Genomic DNA, 22,714 nt, shown 5'->3' with positions numbered 1-22,714 from the left:
AGAGGAGCAGGCTTTTATTGTTAAGTGATCTTGTATTGAATAGCGCTGTCTTAAGAGGCTTTTGTTGTGAAATCCAAGTGGCGGAAGTTGAGACGGGCAGGAGGTTAGATGAAGTCACGTGAAGAGTGCGCGGATGACGTATGCGGATGTTGTTGTTGCGCCGATGTCCAGGCTGGAGTGAACTACGGCCGGACCAGAAAGATGGAATACTGTTTACGGCACTGAAGTAGAAGAGAAGATTACGACGGGAGCCTCGGTGGATATAAGGGCGACGACGGAGAAGACAGTGTTGTTGCAAAGTAGAGGTGATGTCCAGTGAAGGAGGTGCACGGTGGTTGAATCTGAGAAGCTGCAAGGACGTGTATCGAATCGCCATGGTCAGAGCCGTAGATGACATGAGCCGCAGAGAGGCCAGCAGGAAGGTCATAAACTGTAGCCGCATAGCTGACAGGCTGCTCCGGAGTGCAGGCCGGCCAGTAACCGGGCTGTAATCCACTGCTCGAGCAGAACACAGCGAGGATGGGCCGAAGGCAACCCCAGGAGCTAGCTTGTTGGTGGTCACAGCAGAGTCACAACGTGACAGGCAGCAGATGTGGCGACCAGGCAGAGACACAGTCCAGATCTTGAGGCAGGAACAGATACCACCGGTACCAAACAAAGTCAGTAGGTAAAACCGTTTAGTTGCAAACAAACTTTTTCGTCCGGAGTGAGAAGCGGCAGCCAAAATGCGCAAGCGTCCTCTCACTTCCGGTTAGGGAAACATATAGAGGAGATATGATTCAGGTATATAAGCTTGTAAAGGGAATGTACGATGTAACAGTTGAACCTATCTTTCAGTTTTGGAACAATAGGTACGAGACACGAGGGAATTCTTTAAGGCTACGTTTACACGGAAACGATCTGAAGAGAAAACGCGAAAGTGATCACTTTTTTTATTCTGCGTTTAGACGAGCGTTATGGGGGGGAAATCTGCCTGCATACGGTGACGCAAAAGTGTGTGAAATTCAATGTAGTATGCACTCCAGGCGGCTAGGTGGCAATGTGAAGCACTGATCGGTGCCTTCACTGTCTAGTAGACTTTTGCGTTTTTACCGTTTAGACGAAAACGCGATGGTGGAGCGTTTTTAAGATTTCCACTCTGGAGGGTGATTTCAATTTTTTGCGTTTTTAAGCCCCAAAAACGCCGTCGCCGTCTAAACGAAAGGCACATCTGATAAAATATTTTTACGTTTTCACCCACGAGCATTCTCGTGTAAACAGGGCCTAAACTCTACCCTAGAACATGCCTGTCTGAAAAGAGAAAGAACTTTTTTACACTCCGTGTGGTAAAATCAGTTGTGTGTTCCCCTTCTATTAATTCCTTTAAGAACAGGTTGGATGCATTTTGCCTGTCAAAAGGTGTTATGTATAATTATAAAGCTTGTCAGTAACTAATGTAATTAATTTTATGTAATTTATTTATGATTGTTAGGAAAACTTCAATTATGAAATGAATGTGTTTTTTATAAAATGTTAAAATGTGAATTATATATATATATATATATATATTTGTTTGTTTGTTTTTTAGAGTCTGGAATAGAGGATTGTATATCCTGTACCATAAACCTTTTCAATAAATAAATTTCAATAAAATAAATTATGTTGTATCCATGTTTCTGCTAATCTGTGTCCAGGGTTGAGTACATACTAGATCTCGGGTTAGATTGAGCATGCAGCACATCAGGCGAGATTCTAGATGTCTGACTAACTGCTTGTTACGCACTGCTCCGAGACACGAGGGTAGAGGATCCAAATGCAGTTTTATTTAAAGGGTTAAACAGAATCGTAATCAAAATCCAGGCAAAGGTCATACACAGGCAGGCAATCCAACAAACAGACAAATCCAGAGGGTGAGGCAGAAACAGGAAAACCAGGACACAGACAGAGATCAAGAACCAGGAATAACAACGACAACAAAGGAAATGCTCAGAAATGCAGTGGAATAACGTACAAGACTTCGCCGGGAATGATGAGGTGAAACAGGCTTATATGGGGTGAACTAAACAATATAATGAGACACAGGTGAATGTGATGATCAGGGATGATGAGTCCGGGCTGTGAATTATGGGAAATGTAGTAGTGAGTGAATAATGATAGTCTGATGTGGAGTGCCCTCAGGTGGCTCTCAAGGGCACTCCAGCTGATGACCGTTACATTGCTTGATTTTAGTTAAGTGGTTATATAGTTGCATTCCCTGTAGGGGGCTAACAATACAATTTAAATAATAGCAAGCAACATTACTGTTATGTCCGCTCAGGACGAATTAATCTGTGTTCGTTTGGTAACGCCTCGCTGCATGTTTAGGTTGCAGCTGTTTTGGTCTGAATGGTTGGTTCCGGTTTTTCCGAAAAGTAAAGAGAGTTGCATGCATAAATCTCTCATCCAGCATCCTTTTTTATACATAACAATTACTTCATAGTATTAGCCATAACCTCTGGTTCTTGTTTGAGCTTTAACTAAGTTGTTATATAGGCGACTGTAAGGGACCAAACAGAATTACTATTTAAATAATGGCAAGCATGGGCGGCCTATTAAATGGTATTAGTCATAACCTCTGCTCTGACTAATGATCAGACTGGCGAGTTTGTGACCGTGAGATTCACGTTAACGGCCGGTGTGAGACTCTGAGCAACATTGGAATCCGAATGAACAAGTACAATCTAAAGTAAAGAGTTAAACAGAATAATAAAATATCTAGATAAATATAAATGACTAATAATCCATTGGCATTCCAACCTAAATTCAAGGTCAAGATAAAATTGAGTCAGATAAAAGTGTAATTGAAATTAAATCACTATACACACTGAAAAGACAGAACACACAGAAAACCTTCAGCCACACCATTGGACACCGTCGTTGGGTCATTTGGGTGGACCTTAAAGAACGGACTGTTTGTCCTGTAATATTGTACATATTGACTGAGACAGATGTTGACAGACCTGTATGAGATGGAGATGATCGTCAATGTGTGAGAGCTGCTCCAGCTCAGTGTTTCTCCTCTTCAGCTCAGTGATTTCCTGATGCAGCTCTTTAATGAGATCTTCAGCCTGTTTCTCTGCTGCTTTCTGCTGTTCCTCCATCATCTTCAGCTGCTTAGACTGACATCTCCTAATGGAGCGGATCAGATCAGTGAAGATCTTAACACTTTCCTCTGTGTTTCTCTGATGAATGAGAACAGTTCTAATTGTTAATCTATTCCGTATTCACATATTATTTACAGGGATAGTTCACCCCCAAAATGAAAATTCTATCATCTTTAACCTTATGTTACTTAAAATGTGAGATTTTCAGTGGAACACAAAATAAATGTTTTGCATGCTGCTCTTGAGGACGAGCTGTTGAAGAACTCCAATAGAACTCATACAACAGATTTGTGCTCTATGGGAAAAAATCATATGTGTTTGGAGCAACATGAGGGTTAGATGATGGCAGAACTCACAATTTAATTCAACGCTTTTATTAAATAGATTTAACTATTATGATGCATATCATTTTTTGAAATGTTTTTTTGCTAGGATAGTTAGAGAGTGAACAGAAAGTAAAATGGGAGAGGAGGATCAGAAACAACCATGGTCAGGAAATGAACTCGGGTCAGTGGCGGCTCCAGAGATTTTCTGTTGCAGGTGCTATGGGGATGCTCAACACTTAAGAGAATGTGCTTTGAATTTTGGGGCGTTTCATTATGGAGGTCGCATCGGACCACCATAATGAAACGCCATCATGAACAACACCATAATGAAAGTATACACATGCGTACACGCCCGGATTAACTATACTCGTTCTGCGACTATAAGCATATACTGTATATATATGTAAAAGTATTCAACGCAAGGGCTATAGACAGGGACGCAACTACCCAGTGTCAGAGGGGTATGCAGCAACAATTTTGGCAATCATCAAGCTGGTGCACTTTGAGAGTTAAAAATGTATAGCTCAAAGAAACAAAGAAAAATTCAAACCTCTTTTAGTTACAGTGTCAGTCTACATTACACTACATAATATGAATAGTTATAATATTAATCCCATGCTAGTAATAGCCATATATTGTAAAACAAATGCACTGAAAAATAAAGGATACTTTCATAATTAGTTTTGTACTAATTTCTATACTTGAAAGAGTATATTTCTATACTTCACATTAAAGATGTGATTGGGCCAGCCCAGTGTCAATCAAGAAAAGAACCAATTGGCCGCTGATCTACGTGTTTCATGGTTTCATGGGGTGTCAGAAAAAAACTAACGCTGACTTTTTTCATAGACAGTATATAAACTGGACACAGCGACCCCATAGGTTTCAACGGAGAAAAGTGAAGCAAATTAGAAGCACTCATTTCCTGATTGCCGAGCGAACTGCGCAGACTCAAACTGAGCTTGACGACGTGGATGTGACGTGAGCAGCCTGTCTGACAGTTGTAAGTCTTCTAGGAGCTGTGCCAAGAGAAATCTGAACCATTCCCTTCCGAATCTTGCAGAGACGGAGAGTGTGAGTAGGAGCTGTCCATGAGCTAGGAGCAGGAGCAACTTTATGATTCTCTATGGGCTTCTCCCTTGACTTTATCGGACTTTATGCCTCCACGTCCCCCCGATTGACTGCGAGCTTCTCCTCCTATCTCTACGGTAATTTCCAGAGAGTCGCGTGGTTATGACGCAATCGTTAGCCTGTTTTTACAAAAACTGCTTCTACGTGGCCATAACGTAAGATACAAGGTAATGGAGCATTTTATACATTGTCGTGTTTCTTTAGAAATAAATAATGGACAAATGGAGTCTTTAAACACCTCAGATGTAAAGTTATTCGCTGTCAAAGTGACGCCAAAATGAATGGGAGTCAATGGGATGCTAACAGCAGGTGAAGGCTTGATAGCCAATGGCGGCCGCCGGGGGTGGTACGGAAATCGAGAGCTCCATTACCCCCCTGACTTTTTTTGACCAATGCATTACACCGGCACTAACCCAGCGCCGCCAATTAAGCAAAACAAAACGAATGGGCCGCCGATGTACGAGTTTTATGGGCCGTTAAGACAAAAAAAAAAAAAAAGTATGAGATGTATCTGCCCAAAAAGCACGTCGGCCCACCGGGAATCTCCCGGTAGACCCGATGGCCAGTAGCCTACATGCCTGGACGTCACACTTTAAATCCTACCTGTTGCCTTTCACCATCCACTTATTTAGCTGCTGTCACATCAATTGACATGCCATCTCCTTTTCCCTCTTTATTTTTTCCCGACAGCTTTTTTGCTATATCCATCTTTTTCGACGACAACTCACTAACGTTACTCGTTCCTGCTCGCTCAGGGCTCACGGCGCCCGCGCCCGCCCGTCCGGTCGTGATTTTTAAATTATTATTTAATTCCTATTTTTAACAACATGAAAAAGACTATTCAAACATGACATTAAAATATAAATATACAAAAATTACAGACAATTCTTGGGGGTGCTGGGCAGGTGCTATGGCTATTATAGGGGGAGCTACAGCACCACCTAGCCCCTCCCTGGAGCCGCCACTGACTCGGGTTGATCGAAGCACAAACCTTTCTAATCTCTACTGAGTGCTGGATCTCTTGAATCTTCTTCATTCTGTCCTGGATCATCTGATGAACGTCTGTCTGTGTCTGAACCAGCTGATTCTACATACAGAGAAACACAGACACATTTATCCCTGAATATAGCTTTCCATCTTCTTAGTCTTTTTTATTTTTTAAAAACCATTTAAAGATCAAATTAATTCAAAATAATAGTTTGAATCTTTTAGTTCATGTCTGACTGTTGAGAGTGACAAAATCAGCTTTTATCAGATGTAATAAAATACTATTGGATTTAGCTGTTTTTTAAATAAACAGGTCATGTTGTTTTTTAGACAACATGTCAGACATAGGAAAGAAAATGTCTAGGTTACTAATGTAACATTAGTAGGAGACGTTACGTTGGACTGAACTGATATATTGCGATCTCGCATTAGAGCCCAATCACCTTTGAGTGGTAACAGAACAAGTCAATGTGAGATTTGCATTGCAAGCCACTCCCCGCTTCTGGGTAAAACTCTGACATTAAGTTTTCTGGGCTGAGACGGGGTCCCGGACGTTTCAGCGGAGGTACAGGCATTGTGTACAGGCGACTAGGTAACATCAATCAGTCACGTTCGGCATTCCCAGTCATCCAGCCGCTGGACATGGTTGGAGGATTCCACTCGACATCCGGTCCTCTGCTGGAGCACCGAATGAGATGCTGGGTCCCCCACGGGACCGCAGGGATGCACCCGGCAGGAGAGTCACACCAACAAAGGAACAACTCACTCACTGAACGATGATTGAAGAGCAGAGTGAAACAACATCTGCTCTGCTCCGAAGCAAAAGCTTAATGTGTGAGTTTGCACGCTGCCTTATATAACTGGAAGCGGGAAGTGGCTTGCGATGCAAATCTCTTTCGCCCATGTGTATTGGCTTGTTCTGTTACCACTCGATGGTGATTGGGCTCTCAGGCGAGATCCCTATACGCCAGTTCAGTCCGATGTAACGTCGAACGTGACTGACTGATAGAGAACTGAATTTCATGGGGTGTTTGTAACCAACTCTAAGGAAAGAGTAAATAAGGTAATCACTTCTGAGCTTTATTTTATTAGTTTCCTCTGTTAATATTATGAGTCCTTTATTTCAGCCTCCAAAGTGGAACGTTCATTTCGCATCTAAAAAGGTGAGACGCGCCCGCGGAAGTAAGGGGGAAAATCTCATGTCGCTCTGAAATCATATAAAGTTCTTTTAAAAAAGGGGCATAATTAAGCACCTAGCTGGAACAGGAACAAGGTATTGTGTTTGATTTGTTTAATGTTTATGTGCAGTAATACGTAGGTTAATCTATTCAACTGTGAAGAAGTGTTTAAATGTGTTGTTATCACTTGTGTCATGTGAAGTTATGCTAATATAAGCTTTTTAGCATTGTTAATACTGACAGAGGTAACGTCACAGAAAAGTTTTTATAAATGGCTATTTGTACGGTTAATGTGACCTTCGGGTAATGTTTAGGTTTGTAAGAGCTAATTTTATGTTATTTATCTGTCCTGTAGATCTTACGGTGTTTCATGAAGAAAAGGTGTAAGAAAAGAAAGGTAGATTTGTGTTTCAAAAGGAAAAAGGCTGACAGCTGAACATAAATAAAGGCTTCTTGAAACAGCTTCACCATTGTCTGGCTGGGGTATAAAGTGCTTTGTTTGTAACTCTTGCCTTCTTCTCTCGACTCTCCTCCTCTATAGGAACAGTGTTGTGAGTCCTGTGTTCTCCTTCAGTGCAGGACAGACAAACACACGTCTGGTCATCTCTGCAGAACAGCTCCAGAGGTCTCTCGTGTTTCTGGCATATATAATCCTCCAGATTTTCCACAGGATTGATGAGTTTGTGTTTCTTTAGACGTGGGACTCTGAGATGAGGCTCCAGATGAGTCTCACAGTAAGAGCTTTGACATATCAGGCAGGTCTTCACAGCTTTCTGCTTTCTTTCACCACAGACGTCACAGAACACCTCAGATTCTCCTGGATTGAGCTTCTCCTTTAAGTGTTGCACAACCTCTCTGAGTGTTGTATTAATCTTGAGCTTAGGTCTTCTGCTGAATTTTTCGTTACAGAGTGGACAGAAGCAGGTCCGTGATTTCGGCCAGCACTCGCTCAGGCAGGTTCTGCAGAAGTTGTGTCCACATGGAGTGGTGACTGGATCAGTGAACACTTCCAGACAGATGGAGCACTGGAGCTCCTCATTAAGTGCTGGACCACTGGAGGACGCCATGGCTGAAAAGATAAGTAATGACGAAAATATATCATCTGCATTGCAGTTTCTGACAGGAAGTTCCTCCACCTCTAACTCTAACCTCACTGAGCCTATAAGCTCCGCCTCTAACTCTAACCTCACTGAGCCTATAAGCTCCGCCTCTAACTCTAACCTCACTGAGCCTATAAGCTCCGCCTCTAACTCTAACCTCACTGAGCCTATAAGCTCCGCCTCTAACTGCCAGTCTGAGACCATGTGCTGTAGTTAGATCTATTAGGCTGCAGAAGAAGAATCTAAAAACAGAAACTAAATGTGTCACTGGGAGCCACAGTGCAGCAAATGTAACTGGTTTTTACAACACCCTTCAGATCTGTCTGTTATTGGCCGAAGCGCTTCAGCTCTGTCTGTTATTGGCTGAAGCGCTTCAGATCTGTCTGTTATTGGCTGAAGTGCTTCAGCTCTGTCTGTTATTGGTTGAAGTGCTTCAGCTCTGTCTGTTATTGGCTGAAGCGCTTCAGATCTGTCTGTCATTGGCTGAAGCGCTTCAGCTCTGTCTGTTATTGGCTGAAGTGCTTCAGCTCTGTCTGTTATTGGCTGAAGCGCTTCAGATCTGTCTGTTATTGGCTGAAGTGCTTCAGCTCTTTCTGTTATTGGCTGAAGCGCTTCAGATCTGTCTGTTATTGGCTGAAGTGCTTCAGCTCTGTCTGTTATTGGCTGAAGCGCTTCAGATCTGTCTGTCATTGGCTGAAGCGCTTCAGCTCTGTCTGTTATTGGCTGAAGTGCTTCAGCTCTGTCTGTTATTGGCTGAAGCGCTTCAGATCTGTCTGTTATTGGCTGAAGTGCTTCAGCTCTTTCTGTTATTGGCTGAAGCGCTTCAGATCTGTCTGTTATTGGCTGAAGCGCAGCGCTCCACCGTAGTAGTTTGAAAAGTGTCTGTCAAAGGTCAGCTTGCCCTGTTGCTCCATCCGCACCTTTGTCAAAGTACTTTTTTATTTTTGGTGAAAAATAAATGTAGCGAAGTTGAATACTTTATTTTTATTCAACTCAGGAAAAAGTAAAAGTACCACAATTTAATTATACTCAAGAAAAAAAAAAAGAAAAAAAAAATTGTACTCAAGTGTAATAAAAGTATTTGTAATTAGTTACTTTCCACCTCTGAAATCTACTGACTGTATTTAGAGCTTATTATTCTGCACTAATATATGAGAAATTAATGTGATAACGTCCAAACACATTGTTAGCAAATACATCCTTGAAAAGTACCCCTTAACGCACAACGTTGCCCTGAGGCAACAAAAGGAAAAACTACATTTCTAAACATGCAAAATAAAATAAAAACTTCATATAACCTTCTCTAGACCTTCATTCACACACACATTTTTTTTTATGTACAGTTCATGTCATTTTAAATAAGATTACTAAAGCAAATAATCTTACCTTCTTCTCACATCATGTGCTCCTGTGACTATGTGTCAGAAAATGAAATCCTGCTTTCAAATGCTGCTCGACTCCCACACCTTATTACACTGCTCTTTGATTATTTTTTGTCCATTCTAATTGGTTGCAATATTTTATAGAAACATACAGTACTGAACATAGGGCTTAAGAAAACTTTCAGCGCTGTGCTGTAGAGGGTTAAAATACGTGACTTTTACTAGAAAAGTCATCATTCTGATTTTTCATTTGTTCATTCTGCCGCCAATTCAAGTAATTCCTGTTTCTAAAGTCACTTAAGTGTGACATGACCACAAATAAACAAACTTTGATTTACAGCCACAAAAAAAGACATACAGTACTTTTACCAACAATCTGATGAATCAACTGAACTAGCTCTTACATTTCCATCACTTACCTGTGAGTGAATATCAGTTCTGGTCGTTGATTTCAGAGTTTCTGAAATGAAATGCTGTTTGATGAAGGCTCCTGTTCATATGTTTAGCTTCACTTTCTCTTAAGGCTTTACACACTTGCAGCGATGCTATATAGTCCAGTCATTTTAAGCCAAAATGGGGCTCCACCTAGGACAAATTGCAACAGAAGCAGACTCAACTGATTTTGTATCCTCAATATGTCCTGAGTAAGGAAAAAAAAGCCCCGAAGAATCCCATTAGGGGAAAGTTTCGAAAAATACCCAAACATACTGTCAGGGTGTGGTGCGGGCTGAAGAAGGCTAAGAGGCAAATGGCTCCAATACAAACTTTTACTTATAATACATTTACAAACAGGTACAGACAGGCAGGGTACCGGCAGGATACACACGGATACGGATACTTTCTCTTTCTCTCTCTCTCTCTCTCTCTCTCTCTCTCTCTCTCTCTCTCTCTCTCTCTCTCTGTTGGAGTGGATGCTGGGAGTGGGTGCGTGTGTGAGAGACACGTGTAGGAGAGCGGTTGCGTTTTTTCAAGCTGTTTTTTTGTTGTTGTTGTTTTGATTTTTCCTTCTTTATTATTACTATTTAGTTTTTCTTTCTCTTATGAGGTGGTTTTTCTTTTTCTTTCACATCTCCGAGCACGTTTCTAGATTTTAGGGTAGTTTTAAGGTTATATCGCGTGGTGTGTGTGACGTCTACCCCTGCGGGGGGAGCGTCGCCTCTCACCCTTCGGAATGGTTTCAGGTGTGCGTCGGAGGCGAATACCTCTATTGAGGATGTTCTCCTTGCTGTGGGAGCTAAGGTTGGCAATGAAAATATTAGTTCTGCCTCTAGAATGAATAAGGCGGTCGTCGTCTTTTTGAAAAATGAAAGTCAAGTAAAAAACTTGATTGAAAGCGGAATATGGATTAATGAAACGTTTGTGCCTATTACACCGTTGTCGGCACCGGCAACGAAAATTGTAATCTCTAACGTGCCCCCATTCGTCGGTAATGAAAGTATTATTAAAGAGCTGACTAGACTAGACTTCCTGCTCAGCTACTGTTCGGACGCTCTTGCTTACTGCTCCGCGTTTTGCTCTATCGCTTTTACATTTTATCTCCTATTTTTTCTATATTTTATTTCCTTTATTTTATTTCCTTTTATCACCTAATTTTAACTTCAGCAAATCAGCACAGTGCTCATACGACAAAGTTTGGATTACTACAAAAACTGAGAATTCTTTTACCCGACCAGCTTACATACCGGGAAAGGAAAACACAACTGCCTACAAGGATAAGAGAAAATGCCTCTTCTGGAATCTACTTGCTGCACCAACTGCCACAGACTTTTACAAAGGATTGCAGTTCTAGAAACAAAGTTACTTACGGGACCACCAAACCAGACGGAGCACACAACAGAGCTTCGTCATGGACACCCTCAGCATATAGCCGGTGAGTCCCATGAAACTAGTGCTCCTCGACAGGTAGAGAAACAAGCCGATCGACTTACAAATCAATGGCACAAACAGGGAGCTAAACCCAAAGGCACTCGAGACATCAGATTGTCACGAGCATCACATATTACCGCAGTAGCATCCTCTACCCCAGATACAGCTCTGACAAGGATTACAAACACTGGTCTGCTACCACTGCCTATACATCTTGAGAACAGATTTGAAGTACTAATGAATGTAAATGAGGAATCCACAAATGTGATGAATGTGATCGAACACAGACTGAATAGGCCAGTAGCTAACACTGGTGCTAACTGGCGCTCAAGGTCGAGCAGACAGCGGCACTCAGCTCAGAGCGCAGCCGAGCCCAGGACTCTGATAGTGGGGGACTCCATAATCAGAAACATTAGCAGCAGGGATACAACTACGTGCTGCCTTCCACAAGCAACAACTTCTGATATAAACAGGGAACTTCAGAACATTCTGATGAAACATAAGACTGCTAATCGACTCATCATACATGTGGGGAAGAATGATATTCATAAGAGCAGTCAGAACTCCTTAAGAAGGATTTCAATAAACTTTTTGAAACACTTAAAAGACTGAAAGTTCAAACATTCATCAGTGGACCACTACCAGCAAGAGGAACAAACAGGTTTTCACGGTTGCTTGGGCTAAATACATGGCTGCAAAAAACCTGCAATATAAAAGCAGTGAACTTCATTGACAATTTCAATCTTTTCTGGAGTCAACGACAACTGTTTCATCGGGATGGCCATCACCCAAACAAACTTGGTTCAAGAGTGTTAAAGGACGGGGGGTCACGTGATGCAGCTGAGCTAGAAGGACGCGTTCCTTGATGCTCTCCGAGACTTTATTCTTTAAAACACTCTTAACCCTTCAAAAAAGAAAAACTACTCTTTTATTCTGATTTATCTGCCGCGTAATGGATCTGAGATCCAGAAATAAGCAAACTAACTCGACGAGTGTACATACTTCATCGTGCGAAAAAGAAGACCAGCAAGAAGCTAGCATCAGCAAGATGGCGCACGGACAAGCACAACCTACCGGGGACAACGCTCTTATACTTCAAGAGATACGAAATGGGAACCTAGCCCTCTCCAATAAACTGGACGCCAAAACGGCAGAGATTAACGAATCCATATCGGGGTTAAAATCTATGCTTGATAGTCTGACATCCCGCGTCACTGAAGCGGAAGATCGCATCGGGGCAGCGGAGGATCATGTCACCGAGCTGGATTCGCGGGTGATCAAGTTGACAAAAGACAACGAATATTTGATGGAGAAAGTTGAGTCACTTGAGAACTACAGCAGACGCAACAATATCCGCGTTCTTAACGTGCGGGAAGGCTGTGAGGGGAGTGACCCGGTCACTTTTTTCGCCAATTGGCTTCCGACTGTATTGGGTCAAGAGCACTTTCCTGAGCCGCTAATAATAGAGCGAGCACATCGGACGCTCGCGCCAAGACCATCCGCGGAGAGAAGGCCGAGGGCTGTGTTGATACGCCTGCTGAAATACCAGGATCGGGAGAAGATACTCCGTACGGCAGCAAAATTATCCAGGGAAAGCAACGGTCCCATATTGTATGAGAACTCGCCGGTGATGTTTTTTCCTGATCTGAGTGCCAACTTGGTGAAGCGCCGAAAGGAATATGATCGGGTAAAGAAAGAGCTGAAGTCCAAAGGTATCCAGTTTGCTTTACTTTATCCTGCTACCCTGAGGGTAACGCTCTCAGATGGGAAAAAGAAAACATTTAAAACGCCAAGAGAAGCAGCAGCGTTTGTGAGAGAGAACACTTGAAAATTGAAGAGAAGAGTTAACAAGTGACCTGATGCATCTTCTTAATCTTAGCCATTGCGCAAACTGTAAGACACCACAATTTTCGACATTGTTCCATGTTCACCTACTTGAGTGGTTATCTTATTACAGTCAGTTCTATGTTAGAGTGTTTTATATAATATTCTATATTATATAGCGGAGAGCCCCTGGGGGGCAGAAGACCTTAGATTTAAGTTAAATTAGTTGTTCACGGATACAAGGCCTTTCTAGATGAAGGGAGGTGTGCCACACTTTTTGGAGATGGCACTAGGGGGTTCTATATGTTGTTTTTGGGGTAGTTTTCTTTTTTGTTTGGGTGCTCCATTTATTTGTTGCTTACAAGTTTACATATGCTCTGCTTATGGTAATATTATTGTGAGAGGTCGAATGAAGCTCATAAATAAGAAAGAACTTAGTGGATAGTGTAACGACAATGGGTAGAAAGCAACCACCAACTAATCTTCTTTTTGAATATTAATTCAAATTCTCTACTTCTCGATGACTGAGGGGGGAAGATTTGTTCAGAACGTCTCATGATCATCACCGGTCTGACTAATTGAAGGAGCCCCCGGCACTATCACATAACTGGTCAATGGCTAGCTTTGTGGCCTAATACGGACTGGTTAAGATAAAGACAGTGTCCGCACAGACCAGAGCCATAAGTCACCCATCCCGGTGCCAGAGAGTCTGCAAAAGACCCTTTAGAAGAAGAATCGACACCAGCAGATGTTACTGAAACCCCCGACTACATTCCTGAACACCTCCTCATTAAGACCTCTGAACAAACAGAGTTCTGTCTCTTCACCAGAGAACTGATTCTTATCAATAACTATACATAAAATCATTCAAGAACAATTTTCAATGGACTCATGATCAAACAATCATGCAACTACCTAATCCTGGGTTGTTTCCACCACTTATATGTATATTTTAATAAGATAATATGTTTTGATCCCATTTAATTCAGGTAATAGTTATTATATTAACTATTAGAAGGAGTGAATGAATGAAAGTGTGTACTGTTTCATATCAATGCTATCTTACGAACACAACTAGCAAGATGGCTTGAATGATATCGGTGTAATATGTTTTGATCTTCTTTTAATTAGAAATCATGTCTAAACTGTGGCCCCTGTTCTCTCTGTTAGTAAGGAGAGCACAGATAAGCATGATTTACGATCAGAACTGAAAAGAACGTCACCTCCTAAATTCAGCCAGTGTCTAATTGGCCAGAACTCATCCTGGAGGTTGGACAAAATTTTAGTTTAAAACCTTAGACCCAAAAACAAAGCTCTCTCTCTCGCTGCTCTCTCTCGCTCTCTCTCTCGCTGCTCTCGAAGCTCTCTCTCTCTCTATAGGAACCATGTAAACGCGCAAACGAAATAACCCAAATCAAGATCTGAAGAACATGGGTTAAATAGCTTCATTCAAGCCATCATCATCTACTCTCAATTTCCTTTCTTTTCTTAGTTTCATTTCTTTTCCGTTGTGAGTGTCGGTTCTAAGTTAAGTTTTGCGACAAGATTTCGAGCCACGTTTCTTCTGCAAAGCCAGCTTCAAACAAAGACTTTCATTCCGCCAGCACACGACGTGACTGACCCCGTGATCCAGACATCAGGCACGAGGAGACCGAACGGACCGGGAAAACCCCTTTCACGCAACAAAAAGGGAATCCCCAAAAGCAAATACGCAAGTACCTCCATGCAGGCTAAAATCTTAACTGGTGTATTTATATAACTTTAATAACCTGCCTAAAACGATAGAAGGGTTAAATTAATGATTGATGGTTTGTTCAGGTCATGTCTAGTGTATATGGAATCGTGAGATTTCATCCTTTCACTCTTAAACCCACTCTTTCCTCACTCTATCCCTTTCTGCAACGCGTATGAATGTGTATGTGTGTGTGTGTGCGTGTGTTTGTGTTAGATATTAGCTTTATGTGTTAGTAGTCTATATAATCAATAAAGTATTGTTTGTACTTAAAAGAGATTACTCGTGTGTGCTTATCAGATTTATTGCCTTGAACTTCGATTTAAGTTACATGCTGTTACCCTTAATTTACTTCGTAATTTATTGTTAGCTGGGGATTAATTCTTTCTTGACCAGGAAGATATTATATTTCCTAGAGTTAATACTTGTTTATGCTTTCTGTTCATTGGATGAACTGATAAAATGATCATACTATTGATTCTGCTACAGTAAATTCTGAAGATAATTAAAAATAATTAAAATATTAATTATTGGTCATATTCCGTTATGAATAATAATTAATAATATTTATACGTGGGCGTATAAACGCTACATTATATTGGTGGAGAATGATGCGGGAAGTTTAACCTAAATTGTAAGCATATACGAAGTAATTATATTTTCATAGTATGCGAAGGGAGAGATCCGAACCTCCGAGTCTGTGTGTATGACGTATGCAGCGAGCGCCGCGCGCCCTGTTTGAATGAATGTGAATACACAGAGAGAGCTGTTACTCTAGTCTAGGCTGCCTGCCTATTTTTATTTTATTTTAAACTGCAGTAAAATAACCCAAGATATAAGATCTCACACAATGATAAGGTAAGGATTGAGCGTGTCCCTCAATCTCTGAAATACTTTAATTATAGCTTACTGACGTCTGCGTGTTCCAGCGTCTTTCAAAGCTGTAACTTATGTGTGTTTGTATCAGCCAGAGAGCTTAACGAAATTATACTGCAGTAATTAAAATAACCATGTAAAGGACGGATGAGCGTGTCCCTCGTCTAACGTTCCTTATTTGTCTGATTGTCACTCAGTGCGTGTTCCACTGCAAGGACGAATATTCTCCTCACAGATTAGTCTTTATTTCTCAGGTTGTCCGTGCGTGTCCCACGGCAATCCCCGTGATAAACTATAAGCTTATCTGTGTCAGTTCAATTAATTCTCGCGTAAACACTGCGTATGTCCGAGTGTAGTTGAATAGGAATTATTTAAAGTTGTGTTCAAGTAAAGCTTGACGTTGAAACTTAACCAACAGTTAGGAACCCTGTTGTTTTTGTGTGCTCAGATAACATTGCACAGAGACGATCCGCCGAGATCGCTATTGTTCCATCTATTACAGCGCAAAGCTGCCCTTTAAAGTTAATCTCACTCTTAAACAACTGAGTGAAGCCCCACGTCGTAAAAACTACGAGTGGTGTCCTTTATTTGTATTTTTGAAATGCGCCGACATTTCACGTAATATGATCGACGTGCATATTCTTTGAACATTGTTGAAATGTGCCGACATTTCATGTAACATGCATTACTGTTTACAAACTGCAATTCACATGTTTGCCCACTAGCGTTGTTTTGTCGCCATAGTTACAATCGTGACACGGAAGTCTTAACCAACGCTTCCGGGGGAACTCTGACCCTCGCATGATCAGAGCCACAGCAAAGCCCTGACCACAGTGTAAACAAACCCTTTGGTGGCTAAGCTAGCTGCTAACCCTTGGCTAAGCTAACCTAACCTAGGCAGTTGTTCACAGTGAGGCCTATATGCTAAAGCCTTAAGCATTATTTACGTTTGTCATTTGTATTAACATCAGTGGTTAAATACAGTGTCTGTTTGAACAACGTTAAAGTGATTTAACCATTTAAACACCTTGATTTTTACACCTGTTGGTCTTTTCTTCTTTCTTATTTTACCTGTCTAATATTTTAATTACCCATATTTTCTGTGAAAAGGAAATTTCGTTTGCAATTATTAATTTCGTTTACCTGCATTTTACTTGAAAAAGAAAATACTGGTTTATGATTATTAATTGTCAAATTCTAATTTGATTTAAAAAAGGAAATTAAAATTGAAAATCTATTTTTCTAAACAGGTAATTTCTAATGATTTCTAGATTTATTTTTAATAAATCTAATTTCATAATTTTCATAATTTCTAAATTACTCTTTTAGATTTAATCACTTAAGGTGAATACGTTTTGAACTTTGAAAGTTAAGTAAACTTATTCAACCCACATTTCCCTATTTCAAATATTGTTAGACTCCTACTTGCTCATTTATTGTTATTGCGTTGTAACCTCCTTCTCAAGTTGTGGTTATAAACTTAACCATTCTATTTTACCCATTTACCTCTTTTTGTCGCTGTGGAGCGACACACCTGAGCCTCAATAGGAGACATTGGTATCTCACTACAAGTTTCAAATAAATCAGAGATAACCCTCTCTTTACAAAGCTTTATTTTTGAATGTTTAGTTGGTTGGCAACTATCAATTCTATACTTGTAGTTCGACAAAGGCTCCAGAGCCATTTGTGGATCCAATCTCCTTCCCTCCTTTCCTTCTTACATCCTTCCTGTTCTGTCCTGATTTCCCATCCTTCACATTTGTAGGAAACAAACCTGGAAGAACCATCAATCGAGTCTAAAGAAAGAGAAAGATAATTTTTCCAAAGAAAACAATTATTAGGTATTTGATTTGTAATCAAACCCTCTCTTGTTCTCCATACTCTCTCTGTCTTTGTAAACGCAATTTACAATTTAACATCTTATCCAAGATCAATTAACAGAGACCAGTGTTGAGCAACCGTCGCCTTCATAGCATCCCAGCTGTAAGCGGTCCAACTGACGGTGTGTGGTGTCAATCCTGTAAAACTCGGAAAAAGGTATCAGCATTATTATTGTATTATTTTTCCTTGTAAACATAAGCAATAATATTGTTTACCTTTCTGGAAACAGATTCTCACCGATAGGAAGCATTTACGAGAAAAATAATATTTCTCCTACTTAAGAATTTTCTTTCTTGTTTTATTGAAATTGGTTTTAACCTCTCTCTCTTTCTTTCCCTCACTTAGTTGAGTGACAAAGTTTCCACATCACTAACCTACCTGTCTACACTGAGACCAACACTTAGACATTACAACACTTCACTATTGTTGTACAGTCACTGAAACGACACTTAGCTGTTCAACCACATATAGGCTTACACCCCACACAGATCTGTGTCAGTCTCTTCACCCCAGCGTGCCAACATGTCGTGGACAACAAACCCCACTGACGTGGACGCCTGGCTCGGAGGCATTGCAGACTGCCTCACACCAAAGACATTTGAACTGTTATTATTTTTAATAATAATCATAACGCTGAGAAGATTCCTGACACATGATTCAAGCCAGAATCAGAACCACAACCACACGGAACTAACCAAGATTATCTGTTCCCTAAGCAATGCCTTCACAGCCCAGCTGACACTAAGCGACAAGCACATCACCCACCTTCAGGAGGAGCTGACACGTGCCCAGAGCCGCATAGACAAGCTGGAAGTGAAAGTCCAGGACGACTTCAAGCTTCAGACCACTGAGTTCCTGAGAGAGCTGATGCACACTCAACTCTGCACTGACCAGCTCAAAGTGAAAGCTCAAGTCGAACTCGAAGTGCCCGACAAAGTGAAGCAAGAAACAAAGAAGCAAGTTTACAAGCTCCAAGAAGCCCTTGCAGTCACTGAACGTGACAAACAAGAATTAAAGACTGTCCAGAAGCACCTGGTAAACCAACTCCAGTCTGCTGAACACCAGCTAGAGAAAGCTAAAGCTGACATTAAAGTCAAGAACTCTAAGATCATTGCTCTGAAAGACCACCTGGAAAGGTGCAGTGCTGAAATCGACCATCTGACCCAACAGCGAGATGACGTCAACGACGAGCTCTACGCGGTCAGAGATGAACTCCAGCACATTTTCAAACAGAAACCAGAGCCAAGAAGGGAGAGACCTCCCTCAGCATCACCACTGCTGAGCAGAACAGAGTCCTCCATCCAAGAACTGGCATACAGTGAAAGAAGTGAATGGCCACAACCCGAAAGGTCACCAGCCTTCACCACAGAACTGTTCACTGCCAACAAACAAAGAGAGCTCATTCAGGCAGACTCCAAAGCTGCACAGGGGATGACCTGTAAAGATCTCAACCAGCTGGTTAAGAGTATCACTCAGTTCAACCTGAACTCCACGGAGGGCCCAGACATCCAGGCCCACATCCGAGATATCAACTTCCACCTAGAGGTGAGACCACATGTGACTGACAGAGACAGGTTTTACATCCTCAGATCGACATCCACTCCAAAGGTACGAAGCTTCCTAGACCGACAACCTGCTCATGTCAAGTCAAACTACCAGCTGCTATGTGAGACACTGATTAAAGAATTCACAGGCCCAGAGTCGGAACATGGTGTGTTAATCGCTTTGGAAACTAAGCAAGGTCGGCAAGAGACTCCTCAAGCCTACAACCACCGTTTTCGACAAGCCTTCTTTGGTGCACATAACTCACCTGAACATGAAGAGGATGTGAATTTCAAAAACCTCTTCCTGAGAAATCTGCACCCCGGATTGAGTTATTATCTTGGTCTCGAGGCCTGCGCAGACACAATGACAATTCAACAGCTGCGTGACCTGACACACAAGGCCCACATCAAACAGAAGATGTCCTCAAAGAAAGGTTTGAAAACATCCACAATTTCAAACTCCTTCAGCCAAGACACAAGCCTTGCACTGGAAGACAACCAGTGGCATGACAACACCACAGTTCTTCGTAAGAAGCACAGAGAACGTGACTCCCATGCCGATGACAGCTACCACACCAACCGCATGGAAAAGACATGGAACCACTAATGAGGCAACGGGAAGTGTTCCTAGAAAGCAGGCTGAACACGGATGACCAACAAGATGAGTCAAATTTGCTATGACTAGCGATGGAACGGAAGACCCACGACTCATCTGATACACCTTCATAATGAAGATGACAACCACTTGTTCTACAACAACACAGAACAAAGTGGTCTCTCACAGTCAACCACTGACAAACACCCAGAGGTACCAGAAAACACCATCCTGGTTACCCATCACTCATAAAGAAACCACCAAACGAGCTCCAACTCAAGAACCATGTGTGTGCTACAGCAACAACAGTAAGCACAGAAGATCAGAAAGGTTGTCACCACCAGAAGGCATCATCGGAGGAATGCAACAACGGAGACCAAGTTTCGCACTACAGCTTCACGCAGCCATGCCAAACTACCTCCCCATGTCTGCCAGAGAACTTCCTGCCTTACTGGTTTGACCCCCAGCAGATCACAGAAGATCCTTTCTCCAAGGCAAAGAGGCAACAAGCTCATCAAAGCTAAGCCATCAAGCAAAGGGGGGAGCAAAACAGACTGAAACAGATCTGACCATACATACATACATACATACATGCATGCATACATGCATACACTACACAACACCCCTAACATACTCACTAACATATAGAAGTTAACCACCTCTACCGTGCAAAACACGCAACAAACATGTTTTCTCCCACAGGTAAAAACTAACTTCAGAAACTAGCTTAACAACGTAGCTACACTTACCATAGGAAACATGGTAACTACCCATCCAACAAGTACACCTGAGAACACCTCTCATTACATCGTGATACCTGACACCTTAGCTGCGCAACAGTAGTTATAAGTCATACCAGGAACACTCAACTGCTTTGTTTTGTTTTACCTCTTCCTTCCTTTCCTTCTTCTTTTATGAGGTAAAATGCCTGTCCACCCTATAAGGGTCAAGGTCGCAATAATAGGATTGACACACCACGCCTAATATTTGTAAGTCACCTTAAAACGAATGTGAGCCAGAGAACTCCCTGCATCATTCGTATCACAAATTGAAAGGTAAATTGGGCCAAACCTAGAACAATTTAGAAGAGAATAAAACAAACAAATCAAATTTAATCACAAAATTGATTAATCACCGTCCCAAAACGAACTAGGATAACGGTCCTAAGATTGAACTAAACTTTATTCAACGTGATTAACTACATTGAGAGAGTGAACCTGTTTATGCCTAGGTAATCTAATGTCCTGCACCAGTAAAGTGACCAGTCATGGAGGTGTTGTCTTGTTGTTTGCCGTGTGTGTTTGCTTCCTCTACCCATTTCTCCAGCGTTCACCGATGTCTTCTACTCAACACATCGTCGAACGGAGGGGGGATATGTAACGACAATGGGTAGAAAGCAACCACCAACTAATCTTCTTTTTGAATATTAATTCAAATTCTCTACTTCTCGATGACTGAGGGGGGAAGATTTGTTCAGAACGTCTCATGATCATCACCGGTCTGACTAATTGAAGGAGCCCCCGGCACTATCACATAACTGGTCAATGGCTAGCTTTGTGGCCTAATACGGACTGGTTAAGATAAAGACAGTGTCCGCACAGACCAGAGCCATAAGTCACCCATCCCGGTGCCAGAGAGTCTGCAAAAGACCCTTTAGAAGAAGAATCGACACCAGCAGATGTTACTGAAACCCCCGACTACATTCCTGAACACCTCCTCATTAAGACCTCTGAACAAACAGAGTTCTGTCTCTTCACCAGAGAACTGATTCTTATCAATAACTATACATAAAATCATTCAAGAACAATTTTCAATGGACTCATGATCAAACAATCATGCAACTACCTAATCCTGGGTTGTTTCCACCACTTATATGTATATTTTAATAAGATAATATGTTTTGATCCCATTTAATTCAGGTAATAGTTATTATATTAACTATTAGAAGGAGTGAATGAATGAAAGTGTGTACTGTTTCATATCAATGCTATCTTACGAACACAACTAGCAAGATGGCTTGAATGATATCGGTGTAATATGTTTTGATCTTCTTTTAATTAGAAATCATGTCTAAACTGTGGCCCCTGTTCTCTCTGTTAGTAAGGAGAGCACAGATAAGCATGATTTACGATCAGAACTGAAAAGAACGTCACCTCCTAAATTCAGCCAGTGTCTAATTGGCCAGAACTCATCCTGGAGGTTGGACAAAATTTTAGTTTAAAACCTTAGACCCAAAAACAAAGCTCTCTCTCTCGCTGCTCTCTCTCGCTCTCTCTCTCGCTGCTCTCGAAGCTCTCTCTCTCTCTATAGGAACCATGTAAACGCGCAAACGAAATAACCCAAATCAAGATCTGAAGAACATGGGTTAAATAGCTTCATTCAAGCCATCATCATCTACTCTCAATTTCCTTTCTTTTCTTAGTTTCATTTCTTTTCCGTTGTGAGTGTCGGTTCTAAGTTAAGTTTTGCGACAAGATTTCGAGCCACGTTTCTTCTGCAAAGCCAGCTTCAAACAAAGACTTTCATTCCGCCAGCACACGACGTGACTGACCCCGTGATCCAGACATCAGGCACGAGGAGACCGAACGGACCGGGAAAACCCCTTTCACGCAACAAAAAGGGAATCCCCAAAAGCAAATACGCAAGTACCTCCATGCAGGCTAAAATCTTAACTGGTGTATTTATATAACTTTAATAACCTGCCTAAAACGATAGAAGGGTTAAATTAATGATTGATGGTTTGTTCAGGTCATGTCTAGTGTATATGGAATCGTGAGATTTCATCCTTTCACTCTTAAACCCACTCTTTCCTCACTCTATCCCTTTCTGCAACGCGTATGAATGTGTATGTGTGTGTGTGTGCGTGTGTTTGTGTTAGATATTAGCTTTATGTGTTAGTAGTCTATATAATCAATAAAGTATTGTTTGTACTTAAAAGAGATTACTCGTGTGTGCTTATCAGATTTATTGCCTTGAACTTCGATTTAAGTTACATGCTGTTACCCTTAATTTACTTCGTAATTTATTGTTAGCTGGGGATTAATTCTTTCTTGACCAGGAAGATATTATATTTCCTAGAGTTAATACTTGTTTATGCTTTCTGTTCATTGGATGAACTGATAAAATGATCATACTATTGATTCTGCTACAGTAAATTCTGAAGATAATTA

At 41.4% G+C, this 22,714-nt stretch overlaps 1 protein-coding gene across 2 annotated transcripts in view; it reads right to left on the bottom strand.

The window, feature by feature from the left end:
- Positions 1-22,714, bottom strand: part of LOC309480887 (E3 ubiquitin-protein ligase TRIM39-like) — a 519,568-nt gene that overhangs the window by 17,938 nt on the left and 478,916 nt on the right. The window contains exons 1-5 of one of the 2 annotated variants that reach the window (XM_082145585.1): positions 9,935-10,070; positions 9,646-9,811; positions 7,257-7,813; positions 5,571-5,666; positions 2,979-3,200 (exon numbers count right to left, since the gene is read on the bottom strand). In XM_082145585.1, coding sequence (XP_082001711.1) covers positions 2,979-3,200; positions 5,571-5,666; positions 7,257-7,811 — 873 coding nt within the window. In that variant the 5' untranslated portion in view covers positions 7,812-7,813; positions 9,646-9,811; positions 9,935-10,070. Of the gene's footprint in view, positions 1-2,978; positions 3,201-5,570; positions 5,667-7,256; positions 7,814-9,645; positions 9,812-9,934; positions 10,071-22,714 lie in introns of those variants that run through there. The other variant, XM_082145584.1, reaches the window with a different exon arrangement.

This window comes from Leuciscus leuciscus (genome assembly GCF_965113295.1).
Source record: "Leuciscus leuciscus genome assembly, chromosome: 18".
Taxonomy (NCBI): domain Eukaryota; kingdom Metazoa; phylum Chordata; class Actinopteri; order Cypriniformes; family Leuciscidae; genus Leuciscus; species Leuciscus leuciscus.
The sequence above is the reverse complement of the archived record's forward strand: the minus strand, read 5'-3'. Positions and strand labels throughout refer to the sequence as shown.